The sequence below is a fragment of the Phocoena sinus genome, chromosome 3 (assembly GCF_008692025.1).
Source record: "Phocoena sinus isolate mPhoSin1 chromosome 3, mPhoSin1.pri, whole genome shotgun sequence".
Classification (NCBI taxonomy): domain Eukaryota; kingdom Metazoa; phylum Chordata; class Mammalia; order Artiodactyla; family Phocoenidae; genus Phocoena; species Phocoena sinus.
Window position 1 is genome coordinate 15,774,908 of NC_045765.1, and position 20,119 is coordinate 15,795,026.

The 20,119-nt window shown below is 58.0% G+C and overlaps 1 protein-coding gene across 2 annotated transcripts in view; it reads right to left on the bottom strand.

Moving 5' to 3' along the window:
* The window catches only part of OBSCN (obscurin, cytoskeletal calmodulin and titin-interacting RhoGEF), a 161,248-nt gene that overhangs the window by 78,272 nt on the left and 62,857 nt on the right, over window positions 1–20,119 (bottom strand). For both annotated transcript variants that reach the window (XM_032626878.1, XM_032626879.1), the window contains exons 17-36: window positions 19,699–19,983; window positions 19,274–19,540; window positions 18,839–19,108; window positions 17,624–17,890; window positions 17,053–17,319; window positions 16,509–16,621; window positions 16,241–16,394; window positions 15,693–15,797; window positions 14,663–14,929; window positions 14,154–14,423; window positions 13,766–14,032; window positions 13,408–13,674; window positions 13,034–13,300; window positions 11,727–11,999; window positions 10,741–11,007; window positions 10,266–10,532; window positions 8,465–8,737; window positions 7,768–8,034; window positions 6,529–6,795; window positions 6,153–6,416 (exon numbers count right to left, since the gene is read on the bottom strand). In XM_032626878.1, the coding sequence (XP_032482769.1) occupies window positions 6,153–6,416; window positions 6,529–6,795; window positions 7,768–8,034; window positions 8,465–8,737; window positions 10,266–10,532; window positions 10,741–11,007; window positions 11,727–11,999; window positions 13,034–13,300; window positions 13,408–13,674; window positions 13,766–14,032; window positions 14,154–14,423; window positions 14,663–14,929; window positions 15,693–15,797; window positions 16,241–16,394; window positions 16,509–16,621; window positions 17,053–17,319; window positions 17,624–17,890; window positions 18,839–19,108; window positions 19,274–19,540; window positions 19,699–19,983 (4,944 nt within the window). The remainder of the gene's footprint in view (window positions 1–6,152; window positions 6,417–6,528; window positions 6,796–7,767; window positions 8,035–8,464; window positions 8,738–10,265; window positions 10,533–10,740; window positions 11,008–11,726; window positions 12,000–13,033; window positions 13,301–13,407; window positions 13,675–13,765; window positions 14,033–14,153; window positions 14,424–14,662; window positions 14,930–15,692; window positions 15,798–16,240; window positions 16,395–16,508; window positions 16,622–17,052; window positions 17,320–17,623; window positions 17,891–18,838; window positions 19,109–19,273; window positions 19,541–19,698; window positions 19,984–20,119) is intronic.

The following is a 20,119-nucleotide window of genomic DNA, read 5'->3' on the forward strand; positions in this document are numbered from 1 at the left end:
GTGAATTGTAAAGGAGACCAACAAGGCTTCTGAGAATTTTATATCAGCAGAAACCCTGCCAACCATGACTTAATCAGACATGGAAGGGACAAAATGATGGAAGCTGGGATTTCTATAGGATGGGTCAATACAGCTAACCGGCTGGGAACACGTGCTATCCTTCAAAGTTGGGAAGAATAACCCCATGGCAATTCAGAGGTCAGCAGGGATGCCACTGCATCCATGGTCCCAGAGGGCCACGCCACCTCTGTCCAAGGCCAAGGGGGTGAGGTCACCACTCTGGTGGACCCAGAGACAGAGCATTGAGCCAGAGGATCATTCTCCAGCCTTAAAATCTAACAGAATCTGTCCTACTAGATGCTGGGTTTCTGTGAAACCAGTGGCCTCTTTCTTCTTTCCTATTCCTCTCTTTTGCAATGGGAATATCTATCCCATGCCTGTTCCACTGAAGTGTTTTGGAAACGTATAACTTGTCTGATTTCACAGGTTCACAGCTGGCGAGGAATTTTGCCTCAGGATGAATCGTAACTCTAGTCTCACACATACTTGATTTAGATGTGATTTAGATTAGATTTTTGACTTAGCTTGATACTGGAATGGGTTAAAACTTTTGGGTTTGGGGGATGAGGTAAATGTACTCTGCATGTGAAAAGAACATGCATTTTGGGGGACAAGATGACAGAGTATTATGGACTGAATCATGTCTCCCCTCAAATTCACATGTTGAAGCCTTAACCCCCAAGAACTCAGAATGTGAATTTATTTGGAAATAAGGTCTTTATAGAGGTAATTAAGGACAGAATGGGGTCACGGGCGGGGGAGGGGTACTAATTCAATCTGACTTATAAGTGTCCTTATAAGAAGAGGAGATTAGAACACAGGAACACACAGAGGATGCCCAGGTGAGGACAAAGGGAGAATACAGCTGTCTACAAGCCAAGAAGAGAAGCCTCAAAAGAAACCAACGCTGCAGACACCTTGGTCTTGGACTTCCAGCCTCCAGGACTGTGAAACAATAAATGTGTGCTGTTAAGTCACCTATATGTGGTATTTGTTATACAGCCCAAGCTTTCTGAGACAGAGCTCTTCAGAGCCTCCACACAATCTCCAAGATCAATCAAACGCTGTTACCACACACAGGAGGGCCTGGCCTGTCTGGCCACCTACTCCCTGAGCCCCTCAATGCTGCACCTCAGTCTTTCTGTGCACATCCGTCACTAACATGAATGACTCCACTCCACGCCTGAGGTCGAGACCCCATGCATACCCACAGCCCCAGCCACGTGCCAGTGGCCCAGAGCAGCTCTCCTGGACCATGATGCCTCCCTAGGGGTGTCCTCACACCACCTGCCCCTTGGGTCTGTACCCGCAGGGTCTAGACAGGGCTGGCCAGTGCGTTCTGTGAGATGGATCAGACAGACGGTGACTGTAACCCTAAGACGACAGTGACGTTGGGAGAGCACAGAACAGGTGGCAGAGAGAAGTCATTCAGGTGGCCACATGCAGTCTTTACCCCTGATGGCCAGTGTGGCAGAAGTCCTCTCCTGCCCGCACACACATGAGTACTCCCCGGAGTCCGCCACAACCAGGCCATGTATCTGCAGCTCACACTTGGTCCCAGCCTGCTTCAGGCTCACTCTGTCCCCAGGTTTGAGGGTCTCGGGCCCCTTCCTCCACTCCACAGGGGCCGCCTTGCTCAGCTCACAGTGCAGGGTGGCTGTGGCCCCTTCCATGGCTTCTTCATTCTTCAGACCCTTTGTGAACTTGGCAGGCAGGGCTGGTCAGAAAGACACACACACAATCACACTCTGTGAGCACACACAAAAGGCAGGATGCGAACAACACAGAGGAAACACAAGCACACATGGGCCATGTGCTGGCTGTGCCGAGGACACACTGTGGTTGGTGGCTTCCCTCAGCCCAGCCCCTTCTGTGGACTCCTCAGGCCTAATCCTTTGTATTAACCTTGGAGGCAGGGCTGAGAAGGGTCAGAATGACATGGAGACCATCGGATTCTCTGGAGAAGTTTGGGGGCAGAACGTGACAGGATGGAGGAAAAGACACAGACTCCAACAGGACAACAGAACAGTATCAGTGGTGACACGTGGGGTGGGAAGTGGCTTAATTGCTTGTTTCTTCTGGTTCATACAACAGCCCAGGAAGGTGGAAGGGATTCCACTGCCTTATGGGAAAAAGGTGGCACCGAGACAGGGAGAGAACGTGGAATGAATGCAGATGGATGCAATGAAGTCAATAACTGAACACCAAAATATGGCTCTGCTTGATCACACGTGGTCTTTACCCCTGACAGTGGGCATGGCCAAGGTCCTCTCCTGCCCACATACACACAAGTACTCCCCAGCATCCATCATAGCCAGGCCATGATCTCCAGCTCCCACACGGCCCCACCCTGCCTCAGGCTCCCTCTATTTCCATCTCAGAGGGTCTCGGGGCCCTTCCTCCAAACCACAAGGGCCATCTTGCTCAGCTCATGGCACAGTATGTCCATGGTCCCTTCTGTGGCCTCTTCATTCCTCAGACCCTTTGTGAACTTGGCAGGCAGGGCTGAGGAAAGCTAAGAAGTCACTGAGAACATCAGACTCTCTCAGGGGACTCTGTGTCCAGGACACCACAAAAACCACACAAACTGCAAAAGAGCACAGTATGAACAAGTGGAAAAATGCACAGATGGTGATGGAGGCAAATGCCCCAGAGGGAACAGAGAACACAAAGCACTGGACATGACATCTACTGGACAGGGAAACAGGCGCCATGAGACAGCTGGGGGAATCCAGTTGAAAAGATACAGAAAGGCACAGGATCCAACAGGGGAGGTGGTGACATGGAAACAAGTCCATTTGGCCTCACGTGGTCTTTACCCCTGACAGTGAGCGTGGCTGAGGTCCTCTCCTGCCCGCACACACACGAGTACTCCCCAGTGTCCGCCACAGCCAGGCCACGGATCTCCAGCTCACACACGGCCCCATCCTGCTTCAGGCTCACTCTGTCCCCGGCTCTGAGGATCTCGGGCCCCTTCCTCCACTCCACGGGGGCCGCCTTGCTCAGCTCGCAGTGCAGTGTGGCCGTGGTCCCTTCTGTGGCCTCCTCCTTCCTCAGACCCTTTGTGAATTTGGTGGGCAGGGCTGGGCAGGGTCAGAGTGACACAGAAAACATCAGACTCTCTGGAGAATTTGGGGAGATCAGGATGTGGACACTTGACAATAAAACACTCACACTTCGGAGCAAATAAGGAATAAAAGCTTGGACCCACAGACACATGGGTAGGTGGCAGTGCATGGGGGCAGAGGACAGACTAGGCTGAGCCCATCTAGATACAAACCAGCAAGGAAATGGAATCCTCAGTGAGGACCTCATGACATGGACAGACACATAGAAATGGCCACAGTGCCCACAGGATGGATGGAAATGGACAGTAATCAGAAGGGATGTCCTCTCAGCATCTTCCATGGCCCATCCTGCCTCAGAGTGTATCTGATGCCAGATTCAAGGGCCCAGACCCCTTCCCCCACTCTACATGCCAGGCTGCCCAGCTTACACCACACCATGGCTGTGGCCCCCTCCAGGCCTCATTTCTTAGCAATTTTATGATCTTGAGGGATATATCTGGGGACGGAGACACAAAGAGGGCTACCTAAACTTTCCCACGAGTTTGCACCAGCACTCCCGCCTTGTCAACTCCTGCTGCTGCTGGGGCCAGAGCCCCGGCATGACTGGGCCTGAACAGGACTGACAGAGCTAGGAACACCACAGCTATAAGGGAAGCCGAAGCCACCCTCCTCCTGGCCTGTCGTCCTGGAGTAGGTGTCCTTGGGACCTGCATACTCTTAAAAGCAGCTCTCTTGGGCTGCTTGCAGCTGGTCAACTTGGGTCCTCTGCTCCTTGGCCACTGATGGTGCCTCGTGCAGTGCAAGTTGCTCTTGACTGTGAGATAGGCCTCCAGGCCCACATCCCCTGTGGTCTCCTGGTGGGTCTGAACAGTGTGAGTGCCCGGTGTCTCTGCGCTGGAGACGCTGCACTCCATTCATGAAGTTCAAGGTGGCATGGTGGCCTGGCATCTCCCCAAAGATCTGCGTATCTGTGCACATGACGGCCCTGCCCAGCCTCCAGAACCCTCTTCAGGGTCCACCTTGTCTTGTGAGCATGGCTCAACAGGGCCCAGGATATAAGACCCCTGTGCACCTACAGAGCTGTCCTTCCTTCTGCGCTGAGATGCCCCCAGGCCCCTTCATCAATGTTGCTCACAGGACCCTCTCAGGACATGGTGGGTGGCCTCATCCTCTGTCCCATCTGCTACCCCCCGCAGGAAGTGACTAGGCCCTCACTAGGGCAGGCCCCTGAGGACCTGGACCCCCAGCACAGGGAGCTGACCTATTGCCAGGCCATGAGCCACACCACAGCAAAGCCCCGTCCTGAGTCCTCATCTCTGAGGGTCTCAGGCCCCTTCCACCACTGCATGGGGCTGCCTTGCTCAGCTCACAGCACAGCACGAATGTGGACATGGCTCCTCCCATGGCCTGCTCACGCTTCATAACTTTTTTGAATTGGCTGGTCAGGCCTGGGGAAGGTCAGACGGACACATAGACTGATGGACTCTGGAGCTTGCAGACAAGGAATGGGCCACAGACACCATGCTGGCCACACAAGCACCCGTTGGAAGGGGGGCCCCGAGGGGACACCAGGCAAAATGCCCACAGTGGGCTACTCTGATGCAAGAGGACTCCCACTACCCTGCTTCAAGGATATCCACCCAGCTGGCCGTCTTCCACCCCACAAAGAAAGTGGCCCTACTGGCCCCTAAACACATGGGCCAGCCCTCCTGCTCTAGCTGACTGTGCCCCACCCTCAAACTGTGACCTCTCATCCCGTGTCCCAGCCACAGGTCACCATGCCACGCCTGATGGACCCCCTTCTGTGGCAGTTGCCTAGAGCCAGCTTACCTGCCACAGATGCCAGACAGGGAACCCAACGCCAGCACGGGTGTCCACCTGCCCTTCCTGACTCTGGCTCTGCGCCTCTGTGCAGCTCTTCCTGCCCCTCCTTCCTCTCCTTCCACAGTCAAGCACTGTCCACACCCACTTCACCTCCACCCTATCCCTACACCCAGCCTCACCTCTCCTAACCACCAGGAGCTGGACAACAGAACCTAGGACCTCCCATCATGGCTCTCCCATGGCCCAGCATGCATGTCCCAGCTTCCACCTCTTGACACCCCGTTTGACATCCCACCCTTGAGGGCCACACTTTGATCGACTTCCTAGCTTCTCTTGGCATGCCCCCTCAAGAGAACCATACTTCCACTCTTGTACTGTGTGGGTGCCCTCCTTCTCTCCCTCAGGCATGAGCCCCTGAGAGCAGGGAGGACCATATTCTCTGCTCTTTATCTGAGACGAGCCTCACAGAAGCAGGTGCTGGGAGACTCGTGCTGTAGGAATGCAGGAGATGCACACAGAAGCGAAAGACCGTACACAGACAGGGCAGGGCTCAAGGACGTGATCAAGCCCTCAGACACGAAGCCACTGCTCCACGCGGCCACACACAGTCTTTACCCCTGACAGTCAGTCTGGCCGCTGTTCTCTCCTGCCCGCACACGCACAAGTACTCCCCGGCATCTGCCACAACCAGGTCACGGATCTCCAGCTCACACACGGCCCCGTCCTGCCTCAGGCTCACTCTGTCTCCAGCTCTGAGGGTCTCGGGCCCCTTCCTCCACTCCACAGGGGCTGCCTTGCTCAGCTCACAGCGCAGCATGGCCGTGGCCCCTTCCGTGGCCTCTTCCTTCCTCAGACCCTTTGTGAACTTGGCAGGCAGGCCTGGAGATGGTCAGAGACACACAAACACTATCACGCTCTCTGAACACGCAGAAGAAACAGGACGTGGATAGTTCATAGAAGATACAAAACCTAACTGGACATGGACCACCTGCTGGGTGTGCCCAGTACACACTGGACTGTGACATTTAAAGGTCCAACCTGTACATGTGCCACATAACAGACAGGGAACATGATGGGGACAACAAAAGAATTATGGAAGGAAAAGGATAGTGAGACAGCAGAGTAGAAAAGGAAACTGAGAGCAGAGAGGTGATGGGCAGCCACCAAATGCCAGTCCACGTGGTCACATGTGGTCTTTACCCCTGACGGTGAGCGTGGCTGATGTCTTCTCCTGCCCGCACACACACGAGTACTCCCCAGCATCCTCCACAGTCAGGCCATGGATCTCCAGCTCACACACAGCTCCATCCTGCCTCAGGCTCACTCTGTCTCCAGCTCTGAGGGTCTCAGTCCCCTTCCTCCACTCCACAGGGGCTGCCTTGCTCAGCTCACAGCGCAGCATGGCCGTGGTCCCTTCCGTGGCCTCCTTGCTTCTCAGTCTTCCTATGAACTCAGCAGGTAGGGCTGCAACAAGGTCCGATGGACACAGACATCATCTTCATCCCCCCACAAAGGATGAAAGGGGCTGTATGGAACCACATGGGGTGACATGGGCAGAGTGAGTAAGTATACTTACCCTGTACGGTGAGCCTGGCCGATGTTATCTGGTCCCTGAAGCAGCAGGAGTACTGCCCGCTGTCCTGAGGCCGCAGGTCCCGGATGAGCAGTTCCAGCATGGTACCCTCCTGCCGCAGGCTGTACTTGCCTCCAGGCTTCACAACCTCATCTCCACGACGCCACTCCACGGGCATGGCCACCGATGACAGCATGCAGTGTAGTGTGGCAGCACCACCCTCCAGTACCTCCACGTCCTTCAGCCCCTCTTGGAACCGCACTGGCTGAGCTGTGGACAGGCATGAGCTCAGCTCAGCCCTCACCCTGCTGCCTCCTACAGGGGTCTCCCCTGTGGCCAAGCATGGCTGAGAGCAGCAGCTGCAGGGTGCAGGCGGGCCCACCTCACTGTCTACATTGGGGGCTAGTGACGGTGACCTCTAGACCTCTGCCTCTCCAGGAGGGTGAGCCAAACAGCAGGAAACAGAGAAGGGTGGAGTGTTATGGGCTACACTGTGTCCCCCAAATTCATCTGTTGGAGCCCTAACCCTCAGGACCCAGAATGGGGCCGTATTTGGAGATGGGGGTCTTTAAAGAGAAGACTGAGGTAAAATTACATCACTGGGTGGGTCTTAATCCCACAGTATTGGTGTCCTTACAAGAAAAGGAGATTAGGACACAGACACACACAGAGGGATGACTGTGAAGATACAGGGAGAAGACAGCTATCTACACGCCAAGGAGAAAGGCCTCAGGAGAAGCCAGGCCTGCCAACACCTTGATCTCAGACTTCTAGTCTCCAGAACTAGGAGACAATAAACAGGGAGACACGTTTTTTTTTTATGCTACTCAGTCTGTGGTATTTGTTACCCGGAACCCGAGCTGACTGAGACAGATGGAGATGAGCCAAGCCAGGAGAAGGGAGACACGGTGATGTCAGAACACAAAACAAAGTCGGGAATGAAGTAAAAAAGAGATTGCTGGTCAGAAGACCAAGAGAGGGTGAGGGATGCTATCAGGACCATCAGAGCCCCAGAGATGGGCAGTAGGGAGCAGAGCAAGATGGATGAACTGCTGGAAAGATACAGGTGGACAGAAGGAGCCTCAGAACAGCACCTCCCCCCTACACACACACACACATAGAGGGCAGAGATAGACAGGGTCAGATAGAGTCCCGGAGTCCCTCTTGCCCTTAGCAAGACAAGAAACAGGGGTGCCCAGAGTGCGGCTGGAGGCTGCCCAGCACCCCCCTCCAGGGGCTCACCATGGACCCTGACAACGGAGCTGCTCCAGGCACCACCAGCCTCACACTTGTAGCGCCCACCGTCCTGAAGGGTGGTGTCAGTGATGACCAGTTGGGCTCGGCGGCCCTCATAGCTCAGACGGCACCGAGCCGACGGCCGCAGGGCCTTCCCGTCCTTGGTCCAGCACACAGGGTTGTCTAAAGCAGCAGTCTCACAGACCAGGGTCAGATCTTCCCCCTCCATGACTGCGGCATCTGTGAGCTCCTGGGAGAAAACACCTGGCTTCTCTGAAGACAGAGAGGGATGCATATGACACTTGTGGGCTTCTGCAGGAAAAGCCCCAGGTCTCACTGCAGACCAGGCAACACTCCTGGTCAGTGCCCACCTGTCCCCCTCAGTCTGGGCCGCAGACAGGGCTGCTGGGGGAACAGGACAGGCTCTGTGTGGCTCCACATACCAGAGGGGTGGGCCCAGCCTCTACACTGACCTTGAGCTCACCTCTGCATACCACGTGCAACAACGCATCTTGAAATAGTGCCACTCAGCCTCCCAAGCCCCGCTCCCTGGGATCCAAGGCCCCAGCCCATGGGAAGTCCATGGTGCCTTCTCTGTAAGCCCCAGGGCCTCACCCAGCGTGTGGCCAAGCCACTGTCTTGAGGTTGCATGCTTAGTCACACAGACTGGCCCCCACCATGGCACTGGGCACATGCAGCCTACCTATGACCTGCAAGGCAGCTGAGGTCCGCTGGTCGCCTGCCTCAAAATGGATGGTGCCTGAGTCCTTGAGGGCCAGCTGCCGCAGGGTAAGCACATGGTAGCCACCTGGCTGGACCTTGATCTCACTGAGTTTGTTGGCAGACAGTGGGGTTTTGTCCAAGAACCAGTGGACGGGCTTGTAGTCGGCAGGGGTGATACGGCAGCAGAAGGTGGCCGAGGAGCCCTCCTGCACCTCCAAGTCCTTCAGGTCCTCCGTGATGAGCACTTTCTGGCCTGCAGGGACACAAAAACGGGCATGTCAGTGACCCTCTGGCCAGCTGCCAAGGGAAACAGGGTGCTCCCCAAGACCTGGGGTGGGCTCACGACAGAGATCGAGCAAATGACTCTAACGGGCTCCGAATGACAAAACATAAAACAGTAAGTGGGTCCGAGCTGAACCATCAGTGAGCCCCAATCCACCTCTGGCGTCCTTCTGCAGAGCACACAAGGTGACCCACTTTAGGCCCCTCCATCAGGCTGTGCTCCCTAACCTGTCTAGGCCAGTTATGCCTGTCACAGAAATCACTTGACGCAATTCAATTTTGTATTAACAGAGGAAACGAGTGTGACGAAAGATGCATGGCCATGATCACATTTAAATCGAATGCGTTGGAGGACTGACAACGTGAATCACTAGAAAAACATTTTTTGCTGTTGTCTTAGGTATGGTGAAACCTTAGGAAGAAGCTATAAATATAGAGATAGATTGGCCGCCAGATTCCTTCTGCATTCACAGGTGTCTTGAAGCTATTGCACACCAGAAAGCATAGATAGCACATCAGGAGGGTGATGTACACAAAAAGAGATACGGAATTCTGATTCGTGAAATGATACACAAAGAAAAGGCTCTGGCTGACACTATTAGACGGGTACAAGTCTGTGTGTTTTAAACGTTTTTAAAGACCATATGTTGTTATCATGGGACACTCTGACTTTTTTAAAGTATGAACAGCTACTGGGTTGGCCAAAAAGTTCGTTCGGGTTTTTCGTAGCCTCTTACGGCAAAACCTGAACAAACTTTTTGGCCAACCCAATACTTTATTAGATAGCGGTGCTTCTACTGCACTAACAAAATGTTTTCACTGAGCTCAGTGGATTCACTGTATTTCACTGAAAAAGAGAAAAAAAATCAAGAGTGAGGCTTCTTTGTTATTCTTTTGGGTTTTTTTTTCTGTGGAGAGACACCCCAGGAAGGACCTCCACCTAACTTCACCCTGGACACCGGCCCTGGGATCTGGAGGGCTGGGCTCAAGCCTGCCCTGATGCCTACTTGTCCTACAACCCTGAACCAGCCAACAACCCCGAGTAAAGGCCCAGTCTCCCTATCTGTGAAGTGGGAGAGTGATAACCCTCACCCTGCCTGCCAGGTGAAAACTGCTGCTCAAACCTGAAAACTTCCCCGAGCAAGTCTCCTTCCACAGGAGCAGAGGCGGTACATCTGCATGTAAGTACATGCAGAGCTCATGCAGGGGCACACGCTGGAAGGGTTCCAGAAACATTCATCCAGCAAATGAAGGCACAAATAAATGAGGGCTGCTGACTCATTTACACAAGGCCCAGCTGGGAGGGCCAGAGACAAGACCACCCAGGACAACTCCCCTTGGAGATGGGGAAACCAAGGCTGGGTTTGTCTAGGGCCAGGCAGAGTTCTGATCTCTTCCCATCTCCAAGTCTACTTTAAACAAAGCTTACACCTGAGCACACCATGGGCCTTGAAATATAGTGTGCAAATGAGAGCAACAGCACGGTGACTGGGCCTAACCTTTCACCAGGAGCCGAGCCTGGGACTGGGCCTGGCCAATGTCACAGGTGTAAGTGTCACTGTCCGCCTTCTCCAGGGTGCTGATGGTGAGCCTCAAGGTCAGGCCCTCCTGGCTGGGAGCATGCTTCTCCGAGGTTTGCAGCTCTGTGAGGCCCTTGCGCCAGGTCACTGAGGCCGCAGGGCGCTCCGTCTTGCAGGCAAACACAGCTGTGCCCTTCTCCTCTAACTGTAGATCAGCCAGCTCCTCCGTGAACTGGTTTGGCTTTTCTGGGGGAGAATGGATGGGAGGGAGAGGCCTGTGCAGACCCCATGTAGGCCCTCAGGACAGGAAATCACTCCCATCACAGGTGGTTCTCCTGGCCCACCCACAGAACCTCAGGGACCTGAGCAAGCCCCTTCCCTGCTGGGCGCCCCTCCATTCCTGCCTGGAAAGAGAAGCCACAGGGGCTGTCCCAGGGTCTCTCATGGGGGTTACCTTCCACTCGGAGGCTGGCTGTGCTTTTGGAAGACTCCGTCTCACACGTGTACTCGCCAGAATCTTTGAGTGAGGCTGCATGGATGACCAGCATGGCTCGAGTGCCTTCGATGAGAAGCTCATACTTCCGACTCTTACGAATGGCTTTCCCATCCTTCAGCCAGCACACTGGGGTCCCCTCCCGTGACAGCTCACACCTCAGCACCACATCCTCACCCAGCATGGCCCGCTGGTCTTCCAGTGGCTTCATAATGTCAACTGGCCTCTCTGAAAAGAACAGAGATGGTGGCCCAAGAAGCATGGCCGCAACTCTACCCACAGCCACAGCCCTAGCCATGCCTGGGGTGAGGGCAAGGCAGGCATTCAGGAACCTTCAGGCTCTGAAGGTTGAGACCACAGAATCTACAGCTCTAAAACTTCCAACTCTGGAACCTCAGACCCAGGGGCCTCAGAGCCCTGGAATACCAGGGAAGCACCCCGGGAGGGAGAAAGATTAGACCACAGAATCTTATGTTCTCAGCACTGTTCGGAGTCCTGTGACCCAAAGCATGGCCATGGGCCAGCGCTGACTATGGGCTGAGCTTCACCCACTGGCGTCAAGTACTCATGCTGGAAGTAGGAGCTCAGAAATGCCAATGGCAATTTCACTGGCTTCACGAGTCATGCACCCTGGGAGCTACCACAGCAGTCGAATCACGGACTGAAGACCAGAAACCCTGCTTCTGCCCAAAGGTTCCAGAACCTCATCCTAGAAAGTAAGCCCCCTGGATGACCAGAAGCCCCCAGTACTCTGATAGATGTCTCCAGGTGCCAACCAGGGGCTGGGGAGACAGTTCCCAGATGCACCCCCTTCCAGCTTCCAAGCCCAAGGCCCGTGCTCCAGGCTGCCTGGGGAGGGCCCAGGCTCAGCAGCTCCCAAACCAGCCCCTAGAGACAGACCCCCAACCTGCCCCAGCCAGTCAGTTCCCACTGCCACCATCACCCACCTCTGATGATGAGCGAGGCCTTGGAGGTGAGGCCCCGCACAGAGAAGACCACCTCCCCAGCGTCACTTGGCAGAGCATCTCGGACAGCCAGCGTATACTTGCGGCCCTGGCGTGTGGCCCAGAAGCGGCCAGAGCTGCCCACCGTTTTCCCACCAACCATCCATACAGCAACATCGCTAGTGTTCTCATGGGACAGGACACACTCAAAGCTGCAGCTCTCGCCCTCCGTCACCTCCACTGTCTTCAGCCTCTTGGTGATGCCCACGTGCAGGTCTGTGGGCCAGAGGAGACAGTCATCACGCCAGCCAGGCCCAAGGAAGCCTGCCCCTCGAGACAGGCACCGTCAAGCCTGTAGCAGCCCCAGTCCACACCCCAGGAGGGACAAGACCAGCCCACCGTCCCCAACCCCACTCTCAGAGGGCCTGCTGCCCCTCTCAGCAAATGTCCTCTTGGCCTCCAGCTGTCCACACCTTGGTGTTTGGATGGCTGATAGCTATGCGTTATGACCAGGGCGGCCGCCTTAACATTTGCTATGGAACAATGTGGAGAGAATAAGCGCCGCACACAGTTGTCACCAGCTTCTATGCTCCAGAAGAAGAACAGGCACCCAAAATGAACAGGCAATCCAGCTCTAGGACAAACTCACCACACCGCCCTCCCTTTCCTGTCCCTTTCCTGTCTCATCAAACACTGGCCAGACCATCAGGGACCAGCTACGGGATCACAGGGCAGCAGGCCTGCCATGCACACAAGAGAGAGCAGGACTACGGGGGTGGAGCCAGGACAGTGATGCACCCAGGACGTTAGGCATCCACCCTATAGTTGGGGAACCAGGCCCGGATTGGCAGGAGCATGTGAAAAGCCTGTGGCCTGCCCACGGCCACCTTCACCAGGCTGTGCCATGGCCTGGGAGCCCTACTGGGGCACCCCCTGCCTGACATCTTGGGCTCTCCCACTCGCCCACTCCAGGAGGCTCTCCTGACCGCCCCTCTGTGGCCCCTGTGCCTGCCCGTACACATCCCCTGGTGCAGAGTGAATGTTTCCAGCCTCTGTAGAATCCTTTACACCTTGGGACTCTATCAAGCAGAGCCAGTCTAGTCTCCCAAGCTTTGCTCTGTTGCCCATCATCCCTGGCCCACCTGCCTGCACCTGGGCCTCCTAGGAGCCTGCCCTGACCTCTCCAGGCTCAACAGAGCAGCCCCTGGTCTCGGAGAGTTGGGTGGGCCCCCCAGGCGGAGGCACCCCCATGCCCAGAGCCACGCCCCCAGTGCCCTGGCCCCGCCATCCGGAGCCGCTGCAGCACGCACCGTGCACGCTGACATGGGCACTGGTCTCATCAGTGCCCACGTCGCAGGTGTACAGGCCAGCATCGTCCCTGCACAGGTTGTGCACCACGAGTCCCCGAGTGCCCGCTGTGTACAGGAATTCATTCTTGTCACTGGGGCCCAACTCCATGCCATCCTTTCGCCACACCACACGAGCCTGGTGGTCAGAGACCTCGCACCGCAAGGCCAGCGTGCCCCACTCCTCCACGGACACGTCGTCCAACGTCTTCAGGAACACCACCGGCTTCCCTGCAGGGAAGGTGTGGGCGACTGAGGGGACGAGCTGCCACCTCTGGCCCTCGGGGTGCCAGGTGCACATCCCAGGGGTCCCCAGAGACCCCACAAGGACACCTCACCTTTGACCTCCAGGCGGGCCGAGGCCATAACTTTGGGCGAGGAGGCGCATACGGTGCCCGTGTCAGCCCGTTGGACCTGCTTCAGCACCAGTGTGTGGCGGTGGCCCTCATGGGTAATCTCGTGTAAGCTGTCGTTATACAGCGGCGTCCCATTGAGCGACCACTCCACCTCCTCGTCCTCGTGGGACAGCTCGCAGGAGAAGCAGGCACAGCCCTCCTCCGTGACCTCCAAGTCCTGCAGTGGCTGCGTCACCATCACCTCCCGCACTGCCAGGAGCACACCAGGCAGCTCAGCACGACCGCCATCACCGCCTCCCCTAGAGACCCTCTGGTGGCCCTGTGCCCCCTCGCTCTGTACCTTCCACAGTAACCTCAGCGCTGCTCTGGGCACTGCCGGCCTGGCACCGGTAGACACCAGCATCCGCGGGTCTGAGCCGCACGATGCACAGCTCTGCCATGTGGCCCTCCAGCCTCATCTTGAACTTGTCAGATGGCACCAGGGGTGTCTCCTCCTTGTACCACTGCACGGTCTTGGGGGCTGGCTTGAAGTCACAGGACAGGACTACCGACTGCAGCTCGCGCCCCACCTTGGGCTCTAGTGGCCGCGTGAGCACCATGGGAATGTCTGTGGCAGAAGGAAAGAGGGAAGCACTGCGTCAAGTGGGCCAGACCACAAGGCCATAACACCTGCCCCTGCCCTGCCCGCTCTCCATCTGCAGCCTACCCGCCAGGCGGCGCACTTTTACCTGAGACGACCAGGCAGGCGGTGGAGCGTGATTTGCCAATGGTGAAGTGCACCGGCCCGGTCATGGTGGAGCAGGTACGCCGCAGCGTCAGCCGGTGCACCGTGCCCTCCTGTTCCATTCCCACGTCAGCCCCTGCCCGCAGCACTGTCTTCCCCAGGAGCCACTTAGGCGGCCGCACTGAGGGGATGGAGGTCTCACACTCGAACCAGGCAGGGGCAGGCTCCATCACCGTCACATCCTGCAGGCCCCGCACGATAGCGATGGATTTCTCTGTGGGCGAGCGGCCAGTCACTGGGGCAGTCCCGGCGGAGGATCACCAGCCACCCCTCCTGCAGGGTTGGTGTTACTTCCTGGGAACAAACCCTCTTAGGCATGCTCGCTTCCTCCCTGGGGTGACCCAACGCGCCCAGTCAGGTCCTTCTCAGACCTGGCCACCTCTAAGTGCCACAGGCTGTAACACCTCCCCTGGCGGAAAAAAGGAACAGCTGCCCACCCAGCCCTGCCCGAACCTTCCACAAAGAACTGGGCACTGGTCTTAACATCGCCAGCATCACAGGTATAAGTGTCCTCGTCCTCAGGCTGGACGGCGTTGATGACTAGTTGGCGGTAGAGGCCGTCACTGACCATCTCATACTTGGCCCCAGGCTGCAGTTCCACGTTGCCCTTGAACCACCGCACCTGGGCACTGGCCCTCGACATCTGGCACTCGAGCACACCGCGGTGCTTCTCTATTGCGATCTTGTCCCGCAGCGGGCGTAGGATGGATACCGGCAGCTCTGTGGGTACACCCGGCAGGGTCAGGGCAGGTACAAAGTGATCCCGAGCACCCAGGGCTGGGTGCTGTGGCTGTGCATCTTCCAACCAGCCGGACTGGGACATCGCGCTCAGGCTAAACAGCCTATGCCGGCCCGCCCGCCAGAGCCAGCAGAGAGCTGGGCTGAGTGCTGCCCTCGGGCCAGTCTGGGACTTGCTACTCACATCTGACCACAAGGACACCGGGCACACACCCAGTGGGCCCCATCATGCGCACGCCCGCCCCACTCCCCCACCCCGCCCGTCCTCTCGCCACACAGCCTCACCCTCATCCTGCACACCCCCGAATCCCTTGCACCCTGCCCTCACCTTAGGCATCCAAATGTCTCACACCCCTGCCCCCTACCTGTTTCTAGACCCTTTCTCCCTCATGCCCCGCAGCCACTTTGACTGTCGTCAAGGCCGCCAGGTAAAGCCTTGTGTGCTTACTTCCTGCCAGGGCCTCACACCTTTTCTCTCCAGCACTTGCTTCAGTCCCAGGAAGGAGAATTCATTGGTACCTCCGTTTTACACAAAGAAGGAGACCCCAAGGCTGCCTCCCCTAGACCACTTTCTTCCTGCCAAGGAGGGAATACCCCCTTTCCCTCCTCCTGGATCACTGCTGTCCTCATTCCAGGAGGTACCCCAGGACAGGGACAGCTGGCCTTTCAGCCCTGTGAGACTCAGTACCCATGCTTGCTCACACACACGCTGTCCAGCCCATGCCCTGCCCTGAGCCGCCATTACCTTTTACTCGGAGCTGGGCTTGTGATTCCGCACGTTGTGCTACAAATTTGATTTCCCCTGCATCTTCCACCAGGACCCTCCGATAGATGAGAGTGTATGTCCTTCCTGGGAACAAAGGCCACTCAGCACTAAAGGGAGCGGTGGCCTGCGGGCGGGAAGGAGGAGGAGCCCTGCTGAAGCCCACCCACCGTCCTCATCTCACCTTCCTGGCGGATCCGCACGTTGTCACTGGGCCGAAGCTTGCTGCCCTCCCGGAACCACTGGGCAGGCACCTCGTCGTGGGAGACCTCGCAGGAGAAGGTGGCACCTTCCCTCTCCATCACTTCCACATCCTCCAGAGGCCTCACGATCTGGACATTTCGGCCTGGGGCAAGAAGCAGGCCCTGCTACATCCTGACACGCAGAGCTATCTGACTGCTACCCCCCACCCCAGCTTGCTGAGGGAGTACAGGATGGGTGGGGCAAGAGCAGAGCCAGAGGGCCAAGCACTTGCTGGGTGACGCAGTGGGGGGCCAGGGGGTTCTTGCACCCACCCACCCAGCCCTCACCTTGCACCTTCAGGGAGGCCGAGCTCTGAGCATCGCGGGCATCACACACATACACGCCCTGGTCCCCAAGCTCACATCGGTAAATGATGAGACTCCTGCAGGCCCCTTGGGCCCCCATGCCCACCGTCTTGCTCCCCCGCAGCTCCACACCGTCCTGTGGAGGAATGAGGCCAGGTCAAGTGCTGGAACTGCCCAGCAGAGTGGTCCCATTCCCGCCCACCCATGGTGAGAGGTAAGAGGGGGCAGAGGAGTCCAAGTTCCCAGGCACCTTCAACCAGCGCACATCCACATTGGGGCGTGAGAGCTCACAGTCCAGGACCACCTTGTCCTTTTCAGTGGCCACCACGTCCTGCAGAGGGCGGCTGAACTTCACAGGCAGCTCTGGAAAGACAGGAGGGGAGTGGTGAGAAGCAGGGCCTCTGGGCAGGGACAGGGCCTGAGCTGGTTGGAATCATTCAGCTGGTTAAAGGAATGAGCCCCAGGCTTCCCTGGTGGCGCAGTGGTTGAGAGTCCGCCTGCCGATGCAGGGGACACGGGTTCGTGCCCCGGTCCTGGAAGACCCCACTTGCTGCGGAGCGGCTGGGCCCGTGAGCCATGGCCGCTGAGCCTGCGCGTCCGGAGCCTGTGCTCCGCAACGGGAGAGGCCGCAACAGTGAGAGGCCCACGTACCGCAAAAAAAAAAAAAAAAAAACGGAATGAGCCCCCCGCTCCTCCAGGATTCCATATCCCTGCCCATAGCTGTTTCCCTGGGCCACCTTGGGGACAGGGGCAGGTGCTCTGGAGTGAGTCCCGCCCCACCTATGTCCACCTACCAGTGACCACCAGCCGTGCAGATGTGTGCACGCCCTCCGCCCTGAAGGAAACCAGGCCACTGTCCTGCCTCTGCAGCCCAGACAGCGTAAGGGTATGGGTGGGGCCGTGCACCACCAGCTGGCACGTGGGTCCCGGCTGGAGCCGAAGGCCATCTCGAGTCCAGCTGCCCTCCACATCAGCGTGGGACAGCTCTACTTCCATCGTGGCTGTGCCCTGCTCCTGCACCTCCACTGTCTGCAGGCCCCGCACAAGCCGGACCTGGCGCACTATGGGACAAACAAGGGGAAGGATGAGCCACTGTAGCAAGACCCTGGTCCTCGGTCCAGCCCCCATCACTTCCCCAGGGAGCCTCAAGGTGCTCTGGCAGGGGAGGCCTGCCCCTTCAGGTGGATGCCTGCCCCCTCCTTCACTCCCTTCCCCACCTCCCTGGCCCCTGCAAGTGAAGGTCCACCCCTTCCTCCCTCTTTCCCTTTTCCCCCTTTTCCAGGGCCCTGCCCCCAGGGGGAGATTCCCTACCCTCCCCAACTCCTCGATGCCCAACCCCTAGGCCAAGCCCCCTAAGCTGCTCACTTTCCACAGTCAGCTTGGCCTGCGTCTTATCATCCGCTGTCTCGCAGCCATAGAAACCACGGTCAGCGAAACCCACACTGCGGAGAACCAAGCGGTGACTTGAGCCCTTGGCGTGTATCTCCACATTCTCGCCTGCCACCAGGGCCGCGGCGTTGCGTGTCCACTTGACCTCCGGCCATGGCCGCGTCAGCTCCACCTCCATGGTCACCGAGCTCCACTCTTCCACAGTCTGTGGCTCCAGCTTTTTTTTGAACAACACTGGGGCCTCTGGAGTCACAGGAGAGGGAGGTCATTACAGCCACTGCCACTCTCAGGAAAGCAAGGCAGAGGGACCCTGCCCCAACCCCCAGACAGCAGAGCTGCCCTCCACCACATTCTGACTCCAAGCTAGGCAAGGCCTTGGCCATACTCAGGGCCCAGCTGCACACATGCACAGGCACAATTTTGTGGAAGGAAACCACACTTCAGGTGGGCTTCTCCTTTCCCAGTCCCCCTCCCACCTCCTGCTCCCCTGCTCTGAACAACTCCTGCCATCCCCCACCAGGGCCTGGAACTCCTAAGTGTGGCCGGTGACCAGGAGCATCGGGACCCAGGAAGCCACTGAGACAGGCCGACTCTGAGCTCCCAGACCGGCTGCACCACAGTCTCTGCTTTAACTAGGCCCTGGATGCGTCACATTAAGGAAGAGAAACGCTAGAGTGAATCTCCCAGTCTCGGACTGTGCCATGATCTCCGCAGAAGTGCATCTGCCTGCATTACTCCCTTACTCAGGAACCTGAGATGGCTTGGCTCCCACTTACTCTCAGGTAACGTGCTGGCCCTCCCCCATGCAACCTGGCTTCAGCGAGCAAAGCGCACCCCCACCATCTGCATCTGCTTGCACCGGCTGCCAACTCCAGTCTCTCCCGCCTTGCCATCCTTTGGGCTCAGCAAGGATCGTCTCCTCTAGGACGACTCCCTGGAGTGTCTGAGCCTCCACCCACTCCCCGACCAGGTGTGCACTACAGGAGTTTACCATCTCCCCTTTAGAGCAGGTGCCTGGCCCCTCGGTCTGACCCTACTCTTCTCTCTGCAGCTGACAAACCCTGTGTCCTCTGAAGTCAGCCAGATGAGCTGGATACAGGCCAGCAGCAGGATGCTACCTTGGGACCAGCCCATTAGGAGACGCCTGCTGCGAGGAGCCGGTGCGCCCTTCCTGCTGCCCCACACACGCACCTCGGACCCGGAGGGCAGCCACGGTCTTGATGCCCTCAGCCTCCGCGGTGATCTGGCCGGCATCTTCCAGGGCCAGGCCCAAGATAGTCAGGCTGTGGCTGGCACCCTTCTGTGATATGAGAAACTTCTCGCAGGACTGTAGCTTGATGCCATCCCGGAACCATGTCACCGCCACGTCGCTGGGAGTCACCGTGCACTGGAAGGTGGCCTCGCAGCCCTCTTCCGCGACCACTGCGCTCAGCCCAGACGTGAACTTGACCACGCAGGGGACTGCGGACAAGAGCTCCACTTGAGAGGCAGTTAGGAGGGGCAGGGTCCCCCACCTAGCAGACGCCGCGGAAGGACACCTCTTCGGGAAGCAGCCCTGGAATGCTCCGCCAAGCCACCCACCCACCCACCTGGGCGGCCCAGCCCCTGCGCCCGGCATCCACATACCGCTCACGGTGAGCATGGCGCTGGTGTGGTCATCGCGGCTCTCGCACACGTACTCCCCCGCATCTTCTGCCCGCAGGTCCGACACAGTGAGCGAGCGCTGAAGTCCCGCAGCTGCCATCTGGAAGCGTTTGCCGGCCCGGAGTTGCGTGCTCCCGCGGCGCCACACCACCTGGGCCTGTGCCGGGCTCAGCTCGCAGACCAGCTTCACTGTGCCGCCCAGCTCCCCGCTCACGGGCTCCAGGGGACGGCAGAACTTGGCAGCCACCTCTGGGGGAGGGGAAGGGAGGGGACGTCAGCCTGGTGGGGCTCGGGCCATAGGACCAGCTCTGAGCTGCCCGGTCGTGCGCCCTGAGCCTCACCCAGTCTCCACTCCAGGACACTGCAAACAAGGGGCTCCCAGAGGACCTGCCCGTGGCCCCACTCACCTTCCACTTGCACCGGGAAGTCCTGCTCCTCTGCGCCCAGGCGGCAGCAGTAGACGGCACTGTCCAGGATCTGTGCGCCACGCACAGTCAGGGTGTGGGTGTCCCCCAGGCTGGCCGTCTCGTGCCGCTTGCTGCTGCGAATCTCCACACCATCCTTGAGCCAAGTCACCGCGGCCACAGAGGGTGCGGCCAGCGTGGCTGTCAGGACGATGTCCTCGTGTTCCCTGACCACCAGAGGTTCTCTGCGTCTGGGTCTCTCCAGGGTCGGGGGCTCAAGTTCCGGCTCTGGGGGGCGAGGGCGGGGGGTGACCAACAAGCATTAGAGGGGAGACCTTCGCATCTCTGGCTGGGTCCCGTCCCCCCTCCAGGCCACATGGTGGGAGAAGACTGGAAATGAAACTGCCCGGGCTGTCCAGCTCTC